This window comes from Podarcis liolepis (genome assembly GCF_965112155.1).
Source record: "Podarcis liolepis genome assembly, chromosome: 9".
NCBI classification, from domain to species: domain Eukaryota; kingdom Metazoa; phylum Chordata; class Lepidosauria; order Squamata; family Lacertidae; genus Podarcis; species Podarcis liolepis.
Genome location: NC_139564.1, coordinates 55,128,025 through 55,149,784, shown reverse-complemented (window position 1 = coordinate 55,149,784; position 21,760 = coordinate 55,128,025). Strand labels below are relative to the sequence as shown.

Sequence of the window (21,760 nt, the reverse complement as noted above, 5' to 3'; positions counted from 1 at the left end):
GTGGAATTGCTAGCTTCCCCCCCGCCCCCAGGATGCCTGCCCCACATTTTGTTGCTAAGTTTTTCGGCCAAGCATAGGAAGCTGAATTTGCACAAGTTAAGCGCACATAATTTGTGAGTTGACTGTAGAAATGATTTTATAAATGAAATAACCGTTGGACTGTCATGGTCACTATCTCGGGACTGTTGCAGTGCTGGCTCAGATGGATGGGAATTGTAGCCCAAACCAGGTTGTAAAAGTCTGCTCTAAAGCAGGGGTAAACATCATGGCCAGAGCTCAGGGATGATTCCCATTGTAACCCAACATTTGGAGCTCCCCACAGTAAATAGGTAAATAGAAGTGTCCTAAAACATGCAGGTTTTGTGTCGATTATAATGGAACCAGACTGTGGTGGCCCCAGGCAGACCAAAGAGGTCCCGAGATAAATGACCTTGTCCGGATAACATTCTGCTTCCTGCTCCCCGAAGATGAAATTTCAGAATGTTTTGCCTGTGAGCAGCACGCCCCAGGTTTTGACTTACGCCTTATCTAGCAATACGAGTGGGTTTGCTTTCCCTTTTCCCCACCCCAAGCACAGATTTTGTGGTTTTTGAGGTATTGTAACTTTATCACGGTCATCAGTTAAAATAATTATTTTCTGTCTTGAGCCACTGGGTGTCTCAGCTGGATCAAGGAATTCCCAACAGTGTGGATATTGTGTCTCTGATTACACTTGCAATGCAATTTGTAATGAACGAGAAATAAGGTAATAGCCAAGCAGATTGAGTGCTTTTTCTTAAAGTGTCACCAGAGCTTGATTAGGTCAGCATCTCTCTGGCCAGTAAGCCACCAATAGGCTTCATGTTGCCTCTCATGTTTATTTGCTGAGCTTGGTAAACTACGTTACCTTTATGTTTGGAGCAGATGGTGGGAATATCTTTGAACCCCCTGTCTGAACCTTTTTCAAACAGCAGAAAGTTCAGTGGCTGATTGTCAGCCCTGGAAATAAGATCACAAAGGTTACTTGCCCCAATGCGCCTATGCTGGTCCTTTCTGGCCTAATAGTTTGGGTTGGGGCAAGAACCAGGGGGTCCTTAGTTGCCGCAGAAGACTAGGAGACACGCCTGTTGATAAGCATGGAATATATTCTCCCTTTCAAATGCTAAAAGATTTTCCTAAAGTTATTGCTGGTGGCTATGGTCTTCTGCTCCAGGCTTTTACTTGAAATGTACATGATGGAAGGTATATGGATTGGGGCTGCTTTGGACCTGAGTATTTAATAGGTCAGAGCACTTGGCTCTCTTGTATCAGTTGCTTTTGACAGAGCTATTCAGTGTTACAAGATTCAGGCAAACCTATATTATCAAAACCGGTTTGAAGTCCATATCGTGATCTTGGTTTCATAGTTTTTGACCTGGCAGTATATCGTGATTCATGGTGTGTGTTAGGGCCGGGCAATATATCATCCAAAACTGGTTTCAAGCCCATATCATGATACTGGTTTTGTAATTTTTGATTTAGCAATATATTGCGAATCGTGTGTGTGTGTGTGTGCGCGCGCGCGCGCACACACTATGCAAAATCACAATGTGGGAAACCCATGACGCCAGCCAATGCCTCTATATAGCTCCATCCTTATTTCAGACATTGTGATATATCCATATATCATGAGTTCATGAAATCCCTTAAGAATAGGTCAGACAATACTGGCTAGATGGAAATGGTTGGACTGATTCTGTTTAAAGATGTTTCATGTGTTCCTGCATCAGTTTGTACGTATGATGCTGATCCTTCACACAGAAAGGAGTATCATATTCAAAGTGTATGGGTTGGGGCAGGTGTGTTTTGAGTGCCATGCAACATAGGATCTTTTGAGCCTCATCTGCTCTAGTGTGAAGCAGTATGGCAGTCTGTAGCTCTGAGATGGGAAAGCTCTCTAGATCCTGCTGTCCTACAATTCCTACTTTCCCTGACCATTGGTCATGCTATCTGTAGCTGAATCAAGAACAACAATATCCAGGTGGCCACAGGTTCCCCATCCCTGTTGTACCTGGATTTATTTGGGGGGGGGGGAGCAACAGAAATCGAACCATGTGGACTTCTGCCCGGGACTTCAGCAGGAGACAACTGCAGTTTGTCGCCTATTCAGGGGGATGGGAAGAACGAAGGCTTGTGTCAAACAGAATGGTCCCATATTGTAAACAAAAGTTCCTCATACTTCACTAGCAACAGGAAGAAGGAAATGAGGCTATGCGGCAGAACTGACAGGCTCCAGACAATACCAGACCCACCCCAGCATTTGAGCTCCATTGCCAAAAGACCTAAAGACACAAAAATAACTTCAGATGTTTCCGCTTCCTTTTTATGCTTATTACAGAAGTATAACCAAATCCAAGGCAATGTGTCTTGCATACAGTCTTCCCTATAAAATGACATTGTTGTGAGGAACGATAAGAGTTCCAGAGCTATTAGGACAAGGGCTCTGCTGCTTCCCTTGTGCACCCAAAACATAACCAGCAGATAGTGAGAGATCCAGAAATTCCTTCCTTGCACAGAAGTATGCAAAGCCAAGAACATGCATTTCTTAAAGTGCCAATCAAGCCTCAGTAAAAGCCTCAAGGTTTCTTTTTAAGAGGATTCATCAGGGTACTGGACTTGGCCCCAGAAGTAAGAGGCTTAGATTCCTGGTGGACTTTTTTGGGAAGCCTTGGAGCCAAGATTTCTTTTGGCCTCTTGTTTCTTCTCTGTGTGAAATGGAATTCAAAAGGGGCCTTGTTCGTTGCTTTCTTGTATAGGATGTCTGCTGCAATGGAACAAGGTTGGCTCTAAACTTTTCTAGAAGCTAGCCCAAGACATTATGTGTTGGCTGCACCCTCTGAAATTGCAAGGGAGACCTTGAGCACACCTCAGAAATTGTGTGCAGCTTGCATCAACATCCTTATAAACAATGGCATTCCCAAACAAGTGTTTATATGCCATTCCGCCAGCCTCTTTCATCTTAATTTTTAAAAAGGTATAACCTTAGCTAGAGCTTTCATAGTTTTCTGAACATTTTAAAGCATAGAATCCATGTATTGACCATGAGTATTGAGGCAGCTAACTCCCAATGAGATAAGCCATTCCAGTCATGTTTCTTACCTTATTCCTGTGCAACAAGGGTCAGGGTGGCTTTTAAATAATTCTGTGTGGTGAAGGATGTCAAGATGTCTTGTTTGCTTTTGATTCTATGGCTGATAAATATCAAGGAATGTGAAGGCTGATGTTTTTCCTACAGGGAGACCGTGAATTAGCCAAGGCTACAAACACAACTCTTGATCTGTTCTTTAGCCCAGCAAATACCATCTTTCCAATAATAATGTGCTTGGAATAAGGGGTGGCTGTCTTCGGTAGGGTTTTCGCTTTAAATAAAAGATGGATAAGTTTATGAATGTACCCTATGATAGCATGGATTCACCCTGTACAAGAGAATTCTGTTGTCACGCTATACAGTCTTGCATCCCGGTCCTTGGGGGTTCCACAGCCACACACCACACTAGATCCTCAGATTCCTTGTCTTTTAGGCATGGCTGTTTGTATTTTTTTAAAAAAAAAGAATGGAGATTCTGTGCCAAAGCAGTTCAAATTCTGCATCAAGAAAGCTGAATTTTCCAACCTGCATAAAGTATGCAAATACTGTGGTGTTTCCTATTGCATAATTTATTTATGGTTTTCCTCTTAATGGGAATGTGCAAATCCCAACGCATGGCACTGAAGCTTTGATCAAGCCCTAGAAATCTTACTCTCTGCCCCAACTGCCTTTGGAGAGTCTTCTGCCAGCATCAGACATCCATTTTGAAGTGTACATTTGCAGCTGTAAAGACTACAACATTCTCATTGAGCTGAATTCCATGCGATCATTATTCCAGGATTGGCCCGATAACATTGTTCTGACTGATACGGAGCAGCAAGGAGAGGCACATAGTGCCCTAGACCCACTGTTAGAAACTCAAATAAATAAGCTAGGTGTCAAACGGCTCCTCAGATCAGGGTTGCACTTGCCAAAACAGAATGTCTTGTTGCCGTTTGGGGTTAGACTGCTTGAAAGTCGTGTGCGACTTTTTGATTCCTGAAATTCGTTCTGACTGTGCAGATAAAATATGAGGCATAGAATTCTAAAGGATGTGTTGTTAGTGTGTGAAAACAGGCAATATCCAAGGATCACCGGGCATACACCTCCAAATGGTGGAGACATCAGGCGCCATCCCGGCATCCAGGTATCTTGACTTGGTTGCAAGTGGCTGATAGCCAGGTGCAAAATGTGCTTGGTGCCTGGCGTATTTCGAATGCTGCCATTCCCCTGCCAAGTCAAGGCACATAGTATCCTAGGCCAGTCAGGGGTTTTTGCTTGGGGGTTTTAGGGCAGCTGAAGCAGATAATCGCAGAAGCACCTCTCTCCTTCCCTGGCAAGAAAAAGGCAAGAAAAATATACCCTGCCTAAAAGTACAGTGGTACCTCAGGTTACATACACTTCAGGTTACAGACCCTGCTAACCCAGAAATAGTGCTTCAGGTTAAGAACTTTGCTTCAGGATGAGAACAGAAATTGTGCTCCGGCGGTGCAGCAGCAGCAGGAGGCCCCATTAGCTAAAGTGGTGCTTCAGGTTAAGAACAGTTTCAGGTTAAGAATGGACCTCCGGAACGAATTAAGTACTTAACCTGAGGTACCACTGTAGAGCCAATCCTGCACCAGTTTGAGCACCTTATGTCTATTTATGCGTGCTCTTAGCTTTCAGGAGCTGTCCAGATTCCCTGGAATCATTGCTTCTGACATGCACGTGAGTTTAAAAGCTATGAAGCTGCCCTTGTACCCCTGAGAAAGTTAGGGGAGAAGTACCTCAGCACAGAAAGTGTCTGTGCCGGAATTGGGTGTATGAATTGTACCATAGCATTTGGTCATTCAGGACTCTGATGTATTGGGAAACATGCCAGTGTGATGTGGAGAACAGGCTCTTACCCGAGCTTTCTTCCCTCTCACATTGTCTTGCCGGCTTCTCCAGCTGACTGAGAGGCCGACAGCTTGCGATATATCTCAGATCATCAGTGCATCTACTTGAAAGCCTTCTTGATTCCAGTGAAAAGTAGGCCTGCGGCTATGATCATGATGTCCGCTCTGCTTTTGCTCTTGTAGTAAATAAATGCAGTGTTTGATTCTTTGGGACTCGACCAAATACCGTTCTCACTGAAGGGTCATGAGTTTGTCTATGAAGCTTGCCCACTGTCGCCTCCTCTCAGGCTTCCCCTGGCGTTGCTTGTTGAAGCTCAGCTGGCAGAACAAGATCCTGCTTGGCTTCTGGTCAATCTCTGTGTATTTGTGGATGCTGTGAGCTGGAGCACTTGGAGAAGGAAATGGCTGTTCCTCCTAACTTGTATTTTCTTGTCATAAGTACAGAGCACTAGAGTCAGGGGCAAAACTAGGCTATATCTCACCTGGGTCAAAAGACCCAGTTTGGCACCTCCTTCACGCTCTTTTGTGTATACACACACACACACACAGGCTGGGAACCTCGATGGGGCCTCTCTGGAGGCTTCACCCAGGGCAAACCCCCCCCCCCCACACACACACTGATAGCTACAACTCTGACTAGAATATTCTTAATCAGGCAAGGAAGAGAGGCTGTAGAAATAAGGCCATCTGTACCCTTTAATCATAATATGAGATAAAGTATGCATTTAACAAGAATTCACCAGGTGTATCTGAAGAAGTGTGCATGCACACGAAAGCTCATACCAAGAACTAACTTAGTTGGTCTTTAAGGTGCTACTGGAAGGAATTTTTTTTATTTTCACCATTGTAAAGTTGTTGTTGTTGTTGTTGTTTATATACCAGCCTATACCCGGGGGTCTCAGGGCAGTTCAGAGAATAAAATCAAGATATAAAACTGCAAAATACCTAATAAAAATAAAAACAACAACCCAATAGGCCACCCCCCCCCAAAAAAACCCCACATTTTATAAGGGCATAGGATGTAAATCAGATCAAGCAAAGGCCTGGTTAAAAAGGACCATTTTTGCCTGGCATCTAAAGGTGTACAATGAAGGCGCCAGGTAAACTTCCCTGGGGAGAACATTCCACAGACGGGGAGCCACTGCAGAGAAGGCCTGTTCTCGTGTTGCCACCCTCTGGACCGCTCAAGGAGGAGACACACGAAGGAGGGCCTCAGAAAATGATCTCAGGGTCCGGGTAGGTTCATGTGGAAAGAGGCGGTCCTTGGGGTATTGCAGTCCTGAGTCAATTAAGGTTTTATAGGTCAACACCAGCATTTTGAATTGGGCCCGGAAACTAACTGGTAGCCAGTGCGGTCGGACCAAGATCGGTGTAATATGCTCAAACCGTCTTGCTCTGGTGAGCAACCTGGCTGCTGAATTCTGCACCCGCTGAAGTTTCCGAACCATCTTCAGAGGCAGCCCTATGTATAATGCATTGCAGTAATCTAACCTTGAGGTTACCAGAGCACAACATCGCCATGGACCCACTTGGGAAAACCTCACCAGGGTTTTTTTTTAAATCTAGGCTATCCTTCAGGGTAGGACCATTAACAAAGTTATAATTCAGTGTATGGTAGGGCTGGTGAGGAACCTCCACTTGGTGATCACCTGTACCTGCAAAGCGTTCAGCACAAGATGCAACAATCAGCTGATTGTCAGGTCCTGTCATGTGACCAAGTGAAGATGCCCGGGCGTCAGGGATTGCTCCTGATGTATCCACCATCTGGAGGTGAATGCCTGAGGATCCTTGGATCTTGACCGTTTTCACACACTAGCACTAGTGAAAAATCTTCTCAAAGCCCACTTGCTTAATTGTCATCAAATGTATTATCTTCACCCTAAACAAGATGCAGTTTTTATTTTATCAAGCCTTATTTCCAGTCCTTTTTAGGAGGAGAGTTCTTTGTGTGTGTCCTGCATGCAGGAAGTACAAATAGCAGAAGTTCCTCACATCATGTGTTAAGTTGAGCTGTCCTGTTTTGTTTGTTTCTTACTTACTGGGCTTTTAGAAGATTTTTCACTCTTAATAAATCTGATAGTTCTGGACTAAGGATCAGACAAAGAAGACAGCTCCCCATTTGATCTTTCTGTTCGTTCTCTTTAAAAACAAAAAACAGTATGTACATGTCAAGTCAGCAGCTAATTCCAGAAAGTCGTAAGTAACATTTTTATCTTTACACAGGAAGTAAACTACTTGCTAATCTGTTTTCTGTAACAAATTGGAGAGAGGTGCGCCTATGTTTTTGGCAATGCCAACTTGATTATCTTCAGTAGGAATTGGCAACATAGTCCATTTAAAAACAAAATCCTTGTTAAGATTCGTATTGGCTACACTTCTGTAGAGGCAAAATCTGAATGTACTGCCATCCTGTAAAGTGCCACTGAAATATATTTAAATATATTTAAACTGTTTAAGCTTGCTGTCAATTGTTTAAGTCCTATGATACAAGAGCAGGCATGGCCACACTTGGCCCTTCAGATGTTTTTTGGGACTACAACTCCCATCATCCCTGACCACTGGTCCTGTTATCTAGGGATGATGGGAATTGTAGTCTGAAAACATCTGGAGGGCAGAGTCCGAAAACATCTGGAGGGCCACTTACCCTTGTACTCCTGAAAGACCGACATCCTTTATTATTTTTTATTCCAGGCTATAACACTCTGTGTTGTTGATGTTGAGTTGAGGAAGGAATATAATGAGATGGGACCCTTTCCTCTAATCCAGGACATGGGTGGCAGCCTCAAAGTCTTCCCCTGGTGCACACAAGCTCTGAGATCCACACCTCTCCCTTGGCCATGACTTAGCCATGACTTAGTGAAGGTGGTTACCTTCTCCTCCCTTGGAAAATGCATAGGGCTGAAGGAGGAAGTTGGGAAAATTATGCTTTCCCCACTTCCTCTTTCAGCTCTATGTGCTGTTCAAGGATCACATTAATTCTATCCAGGATCCAACTTCTATCCAAATCCTCTGGAAAAGCAAAGTGCATATGTCATCGCGTGCTTTCTCATTCTATCTGTCTTGGGTAAAGGTAAAGGGACCCCTGACCATTAGGTCCAGTCGTGGCTGACTCTGGGGTTGCCGCGCTCATCTCGCTTTATTGGCCGAGGGAGCCAGCACACAGCTTCCGGGTCATGTGGCCAGCATGACTAAGCCGTTTCTGGCGAACCAGAGTAGCGCACGGAAACGCCGTTTACCTTCCTGCTGGAGTCGTACCTATTTATCTACTTGCACTTTGACGTGCTTTCGAACTGCTAGGCTGGCAGGAGCAGGGACCGAGCAACGGGAGCTCACCCCGTCGCGGGGATTTGAACCGCCGACCTTCTGATTGGCAAGTCCTAGGCTCTGTGGTTTAACTCACAGCGCCACCCGTGTCCCTTCTGTCTTGGGTGCTGAGGGTTATTTTCATATTTGGTCAACCCACTTTATAAGGTGATAACATGCTCTACTGTTATGAATATCCTTTCATCAGCATCCATTTGGTTTAACATATTCCAAATGGCTCTATGCTTTATTTATTTTACTATTCTTTGTTTCCTGTTTTTGTAACACTTTCTGAGAATATTATACTGTGTATATGTAAAGGAAAATGTTTTGATATTCTATTCTCTTTCAAAACGTTAAGTAGGCCTTGGTTTTCTCCATTATTTATATAAGCAAATCAACATATGGGATGACACTCTACTTCCTTTAGGTAGTTGGTTTTTGGAAACAAACTCTTCAGAGATGGTACAGCTGGCTAAACCCTCATAAGTAGTTGCTCACGGGTAAAGTGTACATGTGACACAGTGTATGTCTATAATGCATTGTAATATGAGACAAGAATGCTCTCTGAATTCAAAGGGCCTGTGGAGATTTCCACTGGTGAGAGCGGCCACTCCAAAGTTCATGAGTATTCTTTCAGACATGCAAGTAGTCCCATCCACTTGGGCCAGTTGAACCACATCTGAACCGGATAGTAAGTCAGAACTGTGAGCCCTCCCAAAATGCCTTCCTCTTGGTTCAGATTGAGCTGGCCAGCTGAATACTCAAACATGGAGCTTTATTTTTATGGACAGACAGGAGCATTCGGACAAGCAACCTTCATGAAATTTTTTACATGGTACAGTCACATCAAGATTGTACCACCTTGGCTGCAGAGTGGTGGTGGTGGTGGAATCATTGAGGAAATGTGTGTAGTAGATGAATAAAAGGGTTGTTCCCTACCCGAAGGCAGGCAAAAGATCGAAATAATGATCTTCTTACCACAAAATGGATTCCCAAAAGCCTGTTCTTTGCATCTTTACTTCATTCATGTACTTTAAATTTCACACTTTTCCTCCGTTCTGCCCCTAGTTCTAAGTAGGATGTCATATTTTTAATTAATAATGACTCTTTTTCTCAATCCTTTTTGATTGGATATAATTATCTTTAGCTGTGATTAATTGTGTGAGGTGTCCGGATGGTTCTCAAGGGCCGTAATATAAATGCAAAAGATAAAATTAATGTATTCTTTGTGGTTTCTGGAGGCACAGTATAGTTTAAACATGATAGCATTCTAATTTATCTAGTGAACACATTTCTCATCATCCACAGCTTGCAAAAAGCTCTTCCCCTTTTTGGGCATACTGTTCTTTCAGTCATGTTTGCTATATCATCACGGGACGCTTGAGTGAATTTAATTCTTCCTTCTTCTTTTTGCCATCCAGGCTTTTTCTTGCTAGAAAGCAAATTTGATTCCTGGAAAACACCACACACTGCTAACTAAGGGAGGAGAAGTTCTTTGAAGGAAGGGGGAATATGTCTTAATTATGTTTGGCAAGAACTAGAGAGAAAAGGCCTCAGTGGAGGCATCTGTGTATTAGTTTGACTTCACTAGTGAAGTATGCAAAGCTTATATGGTAACGGAGGAACACCTGGCTGGATGATAGAATGACACACTCTGAAATACACTCTTTGAGTGTGTGGAAGAGATGGAACCAATGAGACAAAGGTGTTATGTTTATTTGCAACACATCTTCAGGCTCTGTGGCAATGTTTAAATTTTGTGTACTTCTGGTGTGCATTTAGTTTTCAGAATACAAAGCCATTATCTCAATGAAAGCAAGGGCCAGGCAGACTGTATATCAATTCTCATCTTCCTCCCCTCAGTGCTATGGCAAAGTCTAGACTCACATCTTAGTTAAGTGAGAGGTAACCAGCATGTTGCAGGACCCTAATTTTTATCAGTAGCTGTAGTATGGCAACATCAGGTTGTGAGGTGGCAGAGGATGTGTGCAGGGACAGTGATGGCATCATAGAGTTGATGGTGAGGACTAGCTAGCAAAAACTACTTGGATTCACCACAGTGGCAGTCCCTCCAGGGTAGTCTCAGGCACACAGATCAACCCAGATAATCAGGACTTCGAATACACAGTTTCTGTTTGCATGGAGGAGGGAGTTGTTGCTGCTTTTTTTTAAAAAAAGAAAAGCTTTAGGTGTCAGACCAGATAGCCAAGACATTATCAAATGAAAGAAAAAGTGAGAGACGCTTAGGAATTCCTTTCGTAGTGTCTGTTTTCGAAACCTATGGTGCCTTAGGAAGCATAATATGTAATGGTACCCAGCCATATAGCAGAGAAGCTGGCCTTTATTTCAACATATAGACCAGCTTTTGAGGGCATGGGAGGAGAAATTGAGCTGTTTCTGCTTTGTTCCTGAGGGGAAAACAAATCTCTCTTCCTAAACTGGAAGATTTGCTTAGGGGAGGCGCTACTTCATGCACAAAAAAAGAGTGCAGTATGGGGATTTAGGCTGGATCAGCTTGGTCACGTGATCTGGCAATCCAGAACAGGATCCTACAGTAGGATCTCAATTTATGCTGATTTTACTTATATGACTGCAGCTTTACGCTGGTCACCAATAAATGAATAGAAAGGGGGCTAGAGAACCTTGCATACCAGGTTCTGGGGGCTCTCGTGAGATCTTGTGAGGCTGTCCAAGATCTTATGGGATCTCAAGACAGCCTTGTGAGTTCTTCCAGGATCCTCCAGAACCCTTGTGTAACCGCCCAAAATCTAGTAAGCAAGGCAGAGGACTTAAAAGCTCTTTCTGTGAAGGGTTACCAGGCAGTGGCAGGCAGGCTTGTGAAATCTCAGGCAGCGGGTATGGCAACAGGGGCTGTTCTGACTTGCCTCTGCTGAACGGGGTTTGGATCTTGTGTAACTTTATGCCAGCTTCTTATGCATAGGATTGCTCCTTAATACTGCAGCAATCGTATCGGATCAATGTAGCTTGCAAAAGGCTCTTATATTTTTTGCCTCCATCCTACCTAAAAGTGGCCAAGGATGGATATAACCAGCAAGAGTTTGATTGTTCCCTACCAGAATCTTAGTGGCAGGTGCCATTATTAACCCAAAACGTTTTTGAGCAGAAAATATTTCTCTTGGAATTTAAGGAATATTTGTAAACAAATTTTAAATTCTTGCTTTGTATACAAACTAAGACTTGGGGAAAACTTTTTAAAAGTACCAATTTTGTTTTGCATGTCATCTTACCCGCCAGTTGTCTTTGGGTTCGTTGGTTTGTTGGTTTGTCTGGCTGCCCAGTTTAGTCAATACACTTACAACCCAACCAGTCAGTAGAGCATCTCAGGGCTGTGGGTTCGAACCACACATAGTGCAAAAGATCCCTGCATTGCAGGGGGTTGGACTAGATGACCCTCGTGGTCCCTTTCCGCTCTACAATTCCATGCATATTTCCTCAGAAGTAAATCCTGCAGGGTTTTTCCTGGGGTTTACTCCTAGATAACACTGCATAAGATTGCAGCCTTAGTCACTTAAAAATATTTTAGGGCTGTAAACCCAATAAATAATAGTATGTGATAAGAAAGGAAGTTGTAGAAAATTGCTACTGGCAGCTGGGTGTTTTGTTTTCTTTGTTTAAAAATTAACTCTCTAACATGGGAAGCTTTTATGATTTTCCATTCTGAGATAAATGAAGCTTCAACTATTTATGAGCCTAATTGACTTTCAGAGAAGATCAGGCCTGAAGCTGGTTGCTGCCATATTTCCTCCCCCCACCCATATTTTACTCCTACCTGACCCCCTCTGCGCTGGCCCATGTGTTTCTCTAAGAGCATAATTAGGAATTGTTCCAAAATAATGGAACAGGCCCCAGTTACACTGCTGGAATTAGTATCATGGAAGACCACCATTGTTATACTTGAAAGGTCATGTAGATTTTCCAGCAAAGATCCACCCATTGTTTACTAGATCCTTGATGGCTTCTGTTCATGGATCTTTGCTAGAAGAAAAATATGGATTTACACTTCCAGAGTAATGTTATCCTCTCCATGGAAAGTCTTTCTGTAGCATTGCCATGAAGTAGAAGGAAAGGCTTCGGAAATGGGGGTCTTGCCTGCCTTAATCAGACATGGTGAACTTTTGTCAGGCAGGCAGCCATGTTCACTTCTGGGCAACCTTGGGGTCATGTGACAGTGCTGGGCAGGGTTAGAGACAAAGGTGAGCCAAGCAATATTTGTGACATATCTGTGGGCTAGTTTCTACACACATCATGAATGCATGATTAGCATCTAAGGGCACATTCTGTCTGGGCAAAAGTACCTCAGGAACATAAAAAACAGGTCTGGAAAGAGAGAGCGTGGCCTGAGAAGAATCCCAGAAGCCTGAAGGGCCAAATTAGGTCCCCCCGGTCCTGAGGCTGCCCACCTATAGTCTTAGCTGAGACTGATATGAGGGGAAGGTGTAGAGAGGGAGCAAGACTAGGGGGATATATGAGATCAGGTCTCTCTCAGATGCTCAGACCAGCAAATATGCCCAACCATGAAACCTTTAAATGTCTCAAGGTGCCAGATTTTAGACAGATTTGGGGGCCCAACTACACAGTGCATAAATCGCATTACTTGCAAGCCACATCAAGGGGTTTAGGCTATGTACTTATCATACCTTTAAAGCACCCACCCCACCCCCAAAGAATTGTATTTTTCCCCTCATAGACAGCAATAGCAAGGTGCAGGTTGGGAGCTCCTGTTGCCAACTGCAGCGCAGGGGCAGGTCAGATTTCCATTAGGAGCATGACTAAAACTGCCCACAAAGAGGCCCTCAAATACTGTTTCCTGGGCAGAACCCCCATTAGATGTCTGGCTGCCATTTTCAGATGCCCTGTGTGGGTTTGAGTCCTTTCAGCTGCGTCTCCCAATAGCTGGCACAGTTGGCATTCTGTGTCGTAGTTTAAAAGGGAGCAAAAATATCCTTTTCTTTTCTTTCTTTTGCACCACCTTTCTGTTGGAATTGACTTAAATTTCCATTAAGTTCTGACTTAGGACCTTGGGAGAGGTGCAGTACAACCAAGGCTCCTGAGGGGTCAACTGGAGCTTTTTATTTTCTTCAGCTAATCCAAGTTTTTTACCTGTCAGCCTTCGTCTGTATCCTGGAACCAGAACCCAAATTAATTAGACGTGTTGGCATGCTTGATAAGAAAACAGAGCATGTAACTCAACGATCTGCACGTATTCCCTTTCTCCTGGCCTCCAGTGCATACTTGTGAATGGCTGTAGCCTGCCAAATAGTATATTTTCAAGGAGCGAAGTGCAAAAAATATATATACTTGGAGCAAATAAGCGGTATGTAAACTGAGTCACTCGTAAATGCCGTGGAGACCTCCAGTCTTCCTCCACTTTTAACCTGGGTAGCGAACGTGTGGTTGAGCGAATGTAAAACAATGTGCCACTTGTTCTCAGGGTTTAGGTTTGTCGGTATTATTTACATGATGCAGAAAGGTTGGTTATTGGCTTCACTAAGTATTTCAGTCTGAAAAATCATAGTATCAAAAGCCATATGATTTGTTGAATGCTGCTCATTTTTATTTGGAAGTTTTCAGTGGTGTTAATTTAGCCGGCATTATCTAATTTTTTAAAATACATATATACTTTTACCAAGGTTTCTTTCTGCAAAGAAGTTACGAGCCAGCAATTCTGACCCAACCCGGGTACCCCAAAAGACAATGAAAAGCACCTCTTTTACTTTTGTAGCTCTGTGAGAGCACTGCGCTAGCACCAATGCATAGCTCTGGATTGCAGCCATTAAGCACGTTGAAAATTTAAGGTGTCACTTCAAGTACATCTGGAGTAGCGTTCTTAAGTAGTAGAATTAAGCTGTGAAAATATACAAGGAAATCAAAACTTGAAATAATAGCACTTGGGAAATAATTTCTATTTCTCCAAGGTCACTGCTGAATATATGCATATTTTTGAAGCACAGTTTCTCTTTTTTAAAAAAAATTGAATAGGAGGGGGGAATCATTTTGCTTTGCACATCTCAACTCTGAATTGTCTTCTCTTTATCTTCCAGAGATCGAGGCCAAAGAGGCTTGTGATTGGCTGCGTGCAGCAGGGTTTCCACAATACGCTCAGCTATATGAAGGTAAGCAACAGTGCTGCTTTCTGTGTCATTGCTCCTCTAAAGTGATTTAGGCCCATCGCTGTTACCGTATTTTTTGCGGTAACTGGCCCATAGGGCGCACCTAGTTTTTTTGGGGGGGGAATAAAGAAAAAAAATTATTCCCCCGCCAAACTAGGTGCACCCTAAAAGTCGTGCCGGTCTCCCCAGGCTTGCAGATAACTGCCTGAAGCCCGGGGCCCGCTGCACAGCACGCCCCAGGCTTCGGGATGCAGGCAGGTCTCCACAAGTCTTGGGAGACCGACTCCCAAGGTTTGCGGATAGCTTCCTGAAGCCTGGAGAGCAAGAGGGGTCGGTGCGCACCGACCCCTCTCGCTCTCCAGGCTTCAGTGAAAGCCTGCATTCACCCCACAGGACGCACACACATTTCCCCTTCATTTTTGGAGGGGGAAAAGTGCGTCCTATAGGGCGAAAAATACGGTATTTCCAAATAGGATAGATCAGCCTATCTCTCTTTTGCATCTCTCCCAACTCCCATCAGCCCCTGTCAACGGGACCACTAGTCAGGGATGGTGGGAGTTACAGGCCAAAGCTTTTAGAGGGCGCCCAGCTGGGGAAAGGCAGGACAGATCTTATGTAGGTAAGTAAGAGGCAGAATCAGGGAGCTGAAGTCACTGCACAGGTGCACATAGGTGCATTTTTTCAGTGCATCTGACAGAAGTTAAATCTGTTGGTACTGTGTCCCTACAGATTTGCCAGAACACTTCGGCATCACTTCTTCCCCCCAGCTGTTCGTTATAACTGCATAGTGATAGTTCATTATTTAGTGGTGGAAGTTACAGCAGTGCGAAGCATGTTCTTGATGAGCCATTGAGAAAGGCTTTAATTGGCAGCTGCTCTGGCAACCGGTGGCGCTAATAGCCCTTGCAGAGACAACACTTGGCTATGCTTTTGTTTATCTGTTTAGCAACTGAGTTTCCTTCTATTATGTTATTCACATTTGGTACTGACACAGAGCCAAGAAAAGTAATTTTTTAAAAAAAGAAAATCAGCGTGCAGGATAGCTCTTGCTATTGTCCAACTCCTTTGTTCAAAATCCTATATTTGGACAAGTTTGGTTTTCTTGAACACTTTGGTTCCTTTTCTCTGCCAAGGTGCATAATCTCTAGGAAGCCTTTCTCTAATGGAAGGATGTGCACACATACTAAACCTCTTGGTTATTATTTTCATAATTTATATAAATAATCAAACGCTCCCCCATCAAACCTAGTTTCATGGTTCCATTGCCACGCATGGCATTTCTAGCTAGCTAGCTTGTGGTCGGTCTGAGAGGCTGATGACTCACCAAGGCAAACAGGGCCCACAATTCATGGCTTGTGTCTCCCAAGGTGCCCTGTTTTTGTGGTTCTGGAAGGATAAACAGGAGGTTTCTTGAGTCCCCCCAAAGGAACCATATTTGGCTTGGTGAGTTGGAAGTCATGCAAGCCTGGCTTAGGACTTCAGTAGAGAGGGCTGAAACTTTTTGTCTGAATGTACATGATCTGGCTATAATGATTTGTGCATAAAGACATAACCTTTTTATAGGAATGCTCATGTAAACATTGTCAGTGATGCAAAATTGAGAAGGTCCATTTGGCGGTGCCACATTTTGGCCTCACGCAGGGCGCCGTATTATGAAAGATTACCAGAGTCCGTTCCTGGGTAGAAAACCTCTATTGGGATGCTGTTGGACTCCTGTCATCCCTTGCCATTTGCCATGCTGAGTTGGAATCCAGAAGCATCTGCAGTGCCACAGACTGCCCATTTTTACACTATGTCAATGCTAACTTCCCATTTAAGAAGAAGGAGAATTTATTTTACCCTGCCCATCTGGCTGGGTTTCCCCAGCCACTCTGGGTGGCTCCCAACCAAATAATAATAATAATAATAATAATAATAATAATAATAATAATAAGCGATAAAACATTAAACACTTCCCAAAACAAGGTTGCCTTCAGATGTCTTCTAAAAGTCAGATAGTTGTTTATTTCCTTGACATCTGATGGACAGGTGCCACTACCGAGAAGGCCCTCTGCCTGGTTCCCTATAACCTCACTTCTTTCAGTGAAGGAACCACCAGAAGGCCCTTGGAGCTGGACCTCAGTGTCCAGGCTGAACGATGGGGGTGGAGACGGTCCTTCAGGTATACTGGGCAGAGGCCATTTAGGGCTTTAAAGGTCAGCACCAACACTTTGAATTGTGCTCAGAAACGTACTGGGAGCCAATGTAGGTCTTTCAGGACCGGTGTTCTATGGTCTCGGTGGTGGGCCACCCCTAAAGTCAAAAGATTGTCCCTTCACATGATAGAAATCATCATACCAATTCTCGGCGTGCAGGAGCCGCAAAAGAGACCTTGCTCTGCATCAGGTAAAAGTTTACACAATAGAGTATTCATGCTTGTCAAGCATGGGGCCTGGGGGGAAAGCCCTCCTGAGATGTCCTACATAGAACCATTTGCTGTAGCGGTGGGGAGTTCTGGCTGTGTGAGGAATGTGAAATCGACCCATCTGCCGGTTCAGGAATCTGTAGAGAGTGGCAAATTTTTTTAAAAAAAAATGTCTGTTTCAGTTGCAAAGCAGCTGTAGATTTCCAGACTCCAGCCACTGCTGTTGCTTCCTCCTTGCCGCCCACCCTACCCCAAGTGTTTATCTAAGACAGGTCTCCACAACTGGGAAAGCAAACACAGCCCACCAGCCGCCTATTGCGGCCTGCCAGGTGCTTGACAAGCCCCTGTTTCTGCAATCCCAGACAGGCAGCACAAACAGGAGAAGCTTATCCAGCTCTCTTGTGGACCACCAGACACGGCGGATGGGTGGTAGGTCCCCAACAAGCAGGCCTGGCCTGCTGCATTGTTTTCAGGGAATGGGAAACAACACGAGGCTCCTAGCAGCTTGTTTCTCCCCTCTGTTCAGTTCATAACTCTTCATAACAGAGTGTCAGTGTCAGTTTATCCAAAGATAGCTGCTTGGCTACTCTCAAGGCTGTGTTTTATTTCTCCACATCATTGCCTTCCAGTGCTTTTGGAATCACTAACCTATTGCCTAAATGCAGCGCATGCCGACTCCTGGAAAGCTTCCTCAAAACGTTAAATTGTTTGTTTTAAAGTTCAGTAAGGTTTTTCTCCGCTCATGCAATTGTGGACTTGGTTTTCTCCTCTGTGCTTTGCTCGCTCTCCCTCCACCCTTTTTCCTTCCTGTGACACATGGGAATTTTCAGTTGCCAGTCCTGTGTGTTAAAGGTTCCATATGAGAAGCAGGCTCCTGTCACCCATTCAAGGCAGTATGAAGGGAAATTTATCTTGCAGGAGCCGGTCCCTTGCGTCTGATGTCTTGGAGACAGCCGGTTGCTTTGAAATAAGTTTTATCTCTGGGAACAGCATTCTTTTTGATTGCCCATCCATCTTGATTCTTGCAGATCTGATATTTCCCATTGACATTTCTTCGGTCAAGAGAGAACATGACTTTCTGGACAGAGACGCCATTGAAGCTTTGTGCAGGTATGTGGGGGAAAGATTGCTTCAAAAAAAGGATACTTTCAAGTGGAAGGGTAGGGTCAGCGCCAGTCTTTTTATTGTCTGGTTGTCTATTCCAAATATTCTCCGAAATCCAAAGCATTTGTTGCTATATATTCATCATAAATGAATTCTGCGTTCCTGTCAGGGCTGGATTTAAGTTTGATGAGGCCCCAAGCTACTGAAGGTAATGAGGCCCTTTATATGTCCAGCTGTCCTTTGTCAACAACAAATTATACCTGTTTTTTGTGTTGAATATATGCTAAATGGTAATGTATGGACCTAATAGGTATCTAAAGCCATTTGCACATGTTGCCATGCAACCAGTCCGTGCAGAATGTAGGCACCCTATATATAGAAATGAGCAAACAAGTGATATTTTAGGGAGCAGGCTAGCAGGTGGGGCCCATTATTTACATCATAGGAGCCTACACAACACAAAACACTGTTGCTGTATGTAGGTTTTATTTTATTTGTTTTTTATCTTACATTTTAGAAATGTACATCCAGTTTTTTTCCTTTATTTTTTGGGGGGGGGGCCAAGAGAGTGGGACCCTAAGTTATAGCTTGTTTAGCTTAAACGTAAATTCGGCACTGGTTCCTGTACTTGGAATACCATGGGAAGAAACCATCTTCTTAGATTCAGCTTCATGGACAGTCACCAATTCTGCCTCCAGCTAAAAAATGCAATACCTGACTCAGAACTACTGCAAGGTCTTGTTTGGGACTTGAACACTGCCACCATGGACTCAAGGCTAAATGTGTGTGATTGCGCAACCTCCCTCTGAATCTCTCTTACACCCATTCAGCCTCAAAGCAATCAAGTTAGGGTGTGCCATTTTAGGGGGCGAAAGTTATTTTTTGCAAATTTCTTCAGTGAGGAGTCTTAAATTGACGTTTTTGGATGTGAGCATGTAATGCTAAATAATAAAACCAGTCATTTTTAACATGATACATAAATGCAGATGTGGATTTTGCATGGTTGTCAACCCTTAAGAAAAGGAAATCATTTTTCTTTCCTTTTTTGGGAGGGCGGGTTGGGGAGAAATCTATCTGGAGAATCCTTTACTCAAGGAAACAACATTCAGAAGACATGCTCATATTCTGTTTGGTGAAATGAACAGTATTGACTTCTGATTGTTACCATAATTTGCAAAATGTGATTTGCAAGTTAATCCAAGGGGGTTAGTGTTTGGAAAACTGATATTGTCATAGCATTTAAAGACTGCGGTTCTGAGCTTGTAGCCTTTGTGGTTTATCTGGTGATCACTTGCAAGACAAGAATATGTTGTGCTAAGTTTGAATGTCTCAAGGATGCATTCTAAATTTGTTTTCAGCCAAAGCAGCAGCAACAAAAGTGAAATGTTTGTAAGCCAATGGATTGACTCAGTGTGTGTAGGTCTTAACATTTTGCAGAAAACCCCCGTCATAAATGGATTTAGGAGTTTTTTAAAAGAAAAGTCATTTTCCTCTGTTTAATAATGTGTCTCATCAATTGCAAACAGATTGTGTTTCCAAGTCTAACCAAGCATTGACACTCTTCATTCAGTCAAGTGTGTTACAGGACTTGATTTTGCTGCTGTAAACTTGATAGAATGAATGCACTTAGAAGGTGCTTCACAAGTTATGCACAGGCATTTTGTCTTTCCTCGGCTGAAGAAAGGGCAGCAGCAGTAGTGAGTGGCGAGGTCCTAGACTGAGGACTGGACCAGTATTTGATTTGCTGTTTTGGGTGCAAGTGTCTTTTAAACACTGAAACCAGGAGGGAACTGGGTTTGCAGTGCGGCTGAGGAATGCCATTGTGTGCACTTTCCCCTTCTGTTAAGTTTGTCTTCTCCATGAAATAACAATGGTATAAATACCCCAGCTTGGATTAGGAATAATCATATATCTCAGTTTTCACCATTACCTCTTCAGGCATTCTGTTTTCTTTTGTGATTGTCACTTACCAAGGGACGGTGGGCTCAGGCTGGCAAGCCCTGTCCCCATTGTCTTGGTCCTCTTTCCTCCCCCCCCCCCCCCAAAGCTCCCTAGAAGTTTAGGATAGGGTAAAATTCTGAAGCAGGGATCTTCCCCTATTCATCGGGGGTGCCTGCATGATTTAAACACTTGATTATGCAGGATTTAAAATCACTTAACACAACGGCATGCAAACAACATGAATCTTGTGGGTTCTTGTTTTTGTCAGGATTCCAGATTTTCTTCCTTCTTTTTTTTTTCTTCTCTAGAAGCCAGCTTCCAGCAAGTTGCTGTGGTATTTTTTAGATTCTTAGAGTTAGTAGAAGGCAAAGTTGTTGTTTTTTAAGCCACATGGATAAATGTTTTTGTTGTTAGGCTACAACCCCGTACTTGCTTCCTTGGGAGTTGACCCCACTGAACTGAGCAGAACTTACTTCGGGTTAAATATGTCTAGGATTGTGCTACAACATCCATTTCAGGGCGTACCAGATTACCCCTTTAAGTGTGCACAGCTGCTAAGCAACATCCAAATACCTTTCTCAGCCAGCAGTTGGTTTCCATGCACTTAATATGTTAGGGGGGATGAAAATGTCCTTTAGGTAGTTATTCTGATTGTAATGCCAGCTCCAGTATCATTATGTTGCTGGTGGTGATTCCCAAATAGTATAGCATCGATTTTGAGATCTTTACACATAATGATGTAGGAAACTGCCTTCCCTTCTTCTGCATCAGACCATGGGTCCACCTAGCCTAGTATTGGTCCATTGACCCATCTAGCCCTACAAGGACTGCTTGTGACTATCCAGGATTTCAGGCAGGGATCACTGTCACACTACTTGGGAGATACTGGGAATTGAACCTGGACCTTCTGCTTACCAATGAGATGTTCTCCTACTGCACTACAATCTTCCTCTTATATATGTAGAGTGTGTGTGTGTGTGTGTGTGTGTGTGTGTGTGTGTGTTTGTGTGTGTGTGTGTGTGTGTGTGTGTGTGTGTGTGTGTGTGTGTAGCTATATTCTGAATCAAGGTTTCCCAAACTTGGGTCTCCAGCTGTTTTTGGACTACAATTCCCATCATCCCTGACCACTGGTCCTGCTAGCTAGGGAAGATGGGAGCTGTAGTCCAAAAACAGCTGGAGACCCAAGTTTGGGAAACCCTGCTCTGAATGTTCACTCTTAAAACTGGGATCTTAAAATTAGACTTACTATGTTGTTTCCTTCTTTCATTTTAAAGGGTTGTTTTGTTTAGCTTTCTGCTTCTTTTCTGTTTGCCTTTCTGCAAAGTGTATGTTTAAACTTCTGAAGGTACCTCCAAGGAAATAGTTTTCACCGTCTCTACACTTATCTATTTCAGCTGCCTAAGGGTCTTATTTTGAAGAGCAGGCTACAGATAATCTTGGTGAAATCAAAGCTCTTATCAGGCCAGCTGGAAATATGTTTTCTCTGACAGATCAAAGTGGTTGGGCTGGTTAAATGCAACAGGTTGAAACTAGAGAAAACTCCATGTGGGGACCAGTGCTGTAAAATGTGCAAATGTTTATGTAAAACAAACCTGGAGATCCAAACTGGGAGATTCTTTCCCTTTTTTCCATTACAGTAGTACTTCTGGTTACAAACTTAATTCGCTCTGGAGGTCCATTCTTCACCTGAAACTGTTCTTAACCTGAGGTACCACTTTAGCTAAATGGGGCCTCCGGCTGCCACTGCGCCACCGCCACACACTTTCTGTTCTCATCCTGAAACAAAGTTCTTAACCCGAGGTACTATTTCTGGGTTAGCAGAGTCTGTAACCTGAAGCATCTGTAACCTGAAGCATCTGTAACCCGAGGTACCACTGTATTTTTAAGGAGGAAGGCATGCACAAGCCGTATT

General features: G+C 43.6%; 1 protein-coding gene across 10 annotated transcripts in view; it reads left to right on the top strand.

The window, feature by feature from the left end:
• Positions 1-21,760, top strand: part of DLC1 (DLC1 Rho GTPase activating protein) — a 264,082-nt gene that overhangs the window by 211,722 nt on the left and 30,600 nt on the right. For all 10 annotated transcript variants that reach the window (XM_083459741.1, XM_083459739.1, XM_083459737.1 and 7 more), the window contains 2 exons: positions 14,331-14,402; positions 17,832-17,913. In XM_083459741.1, the coding sequence (XP_083315867.1) occupies positions 14,331-14,402; positions 17,832-17,913 (154 nt within the window). The remainder of the gene's footprint in view (positions 1-14,330; positions 14,403-17,831; positions 17,914-21,760) is intronic.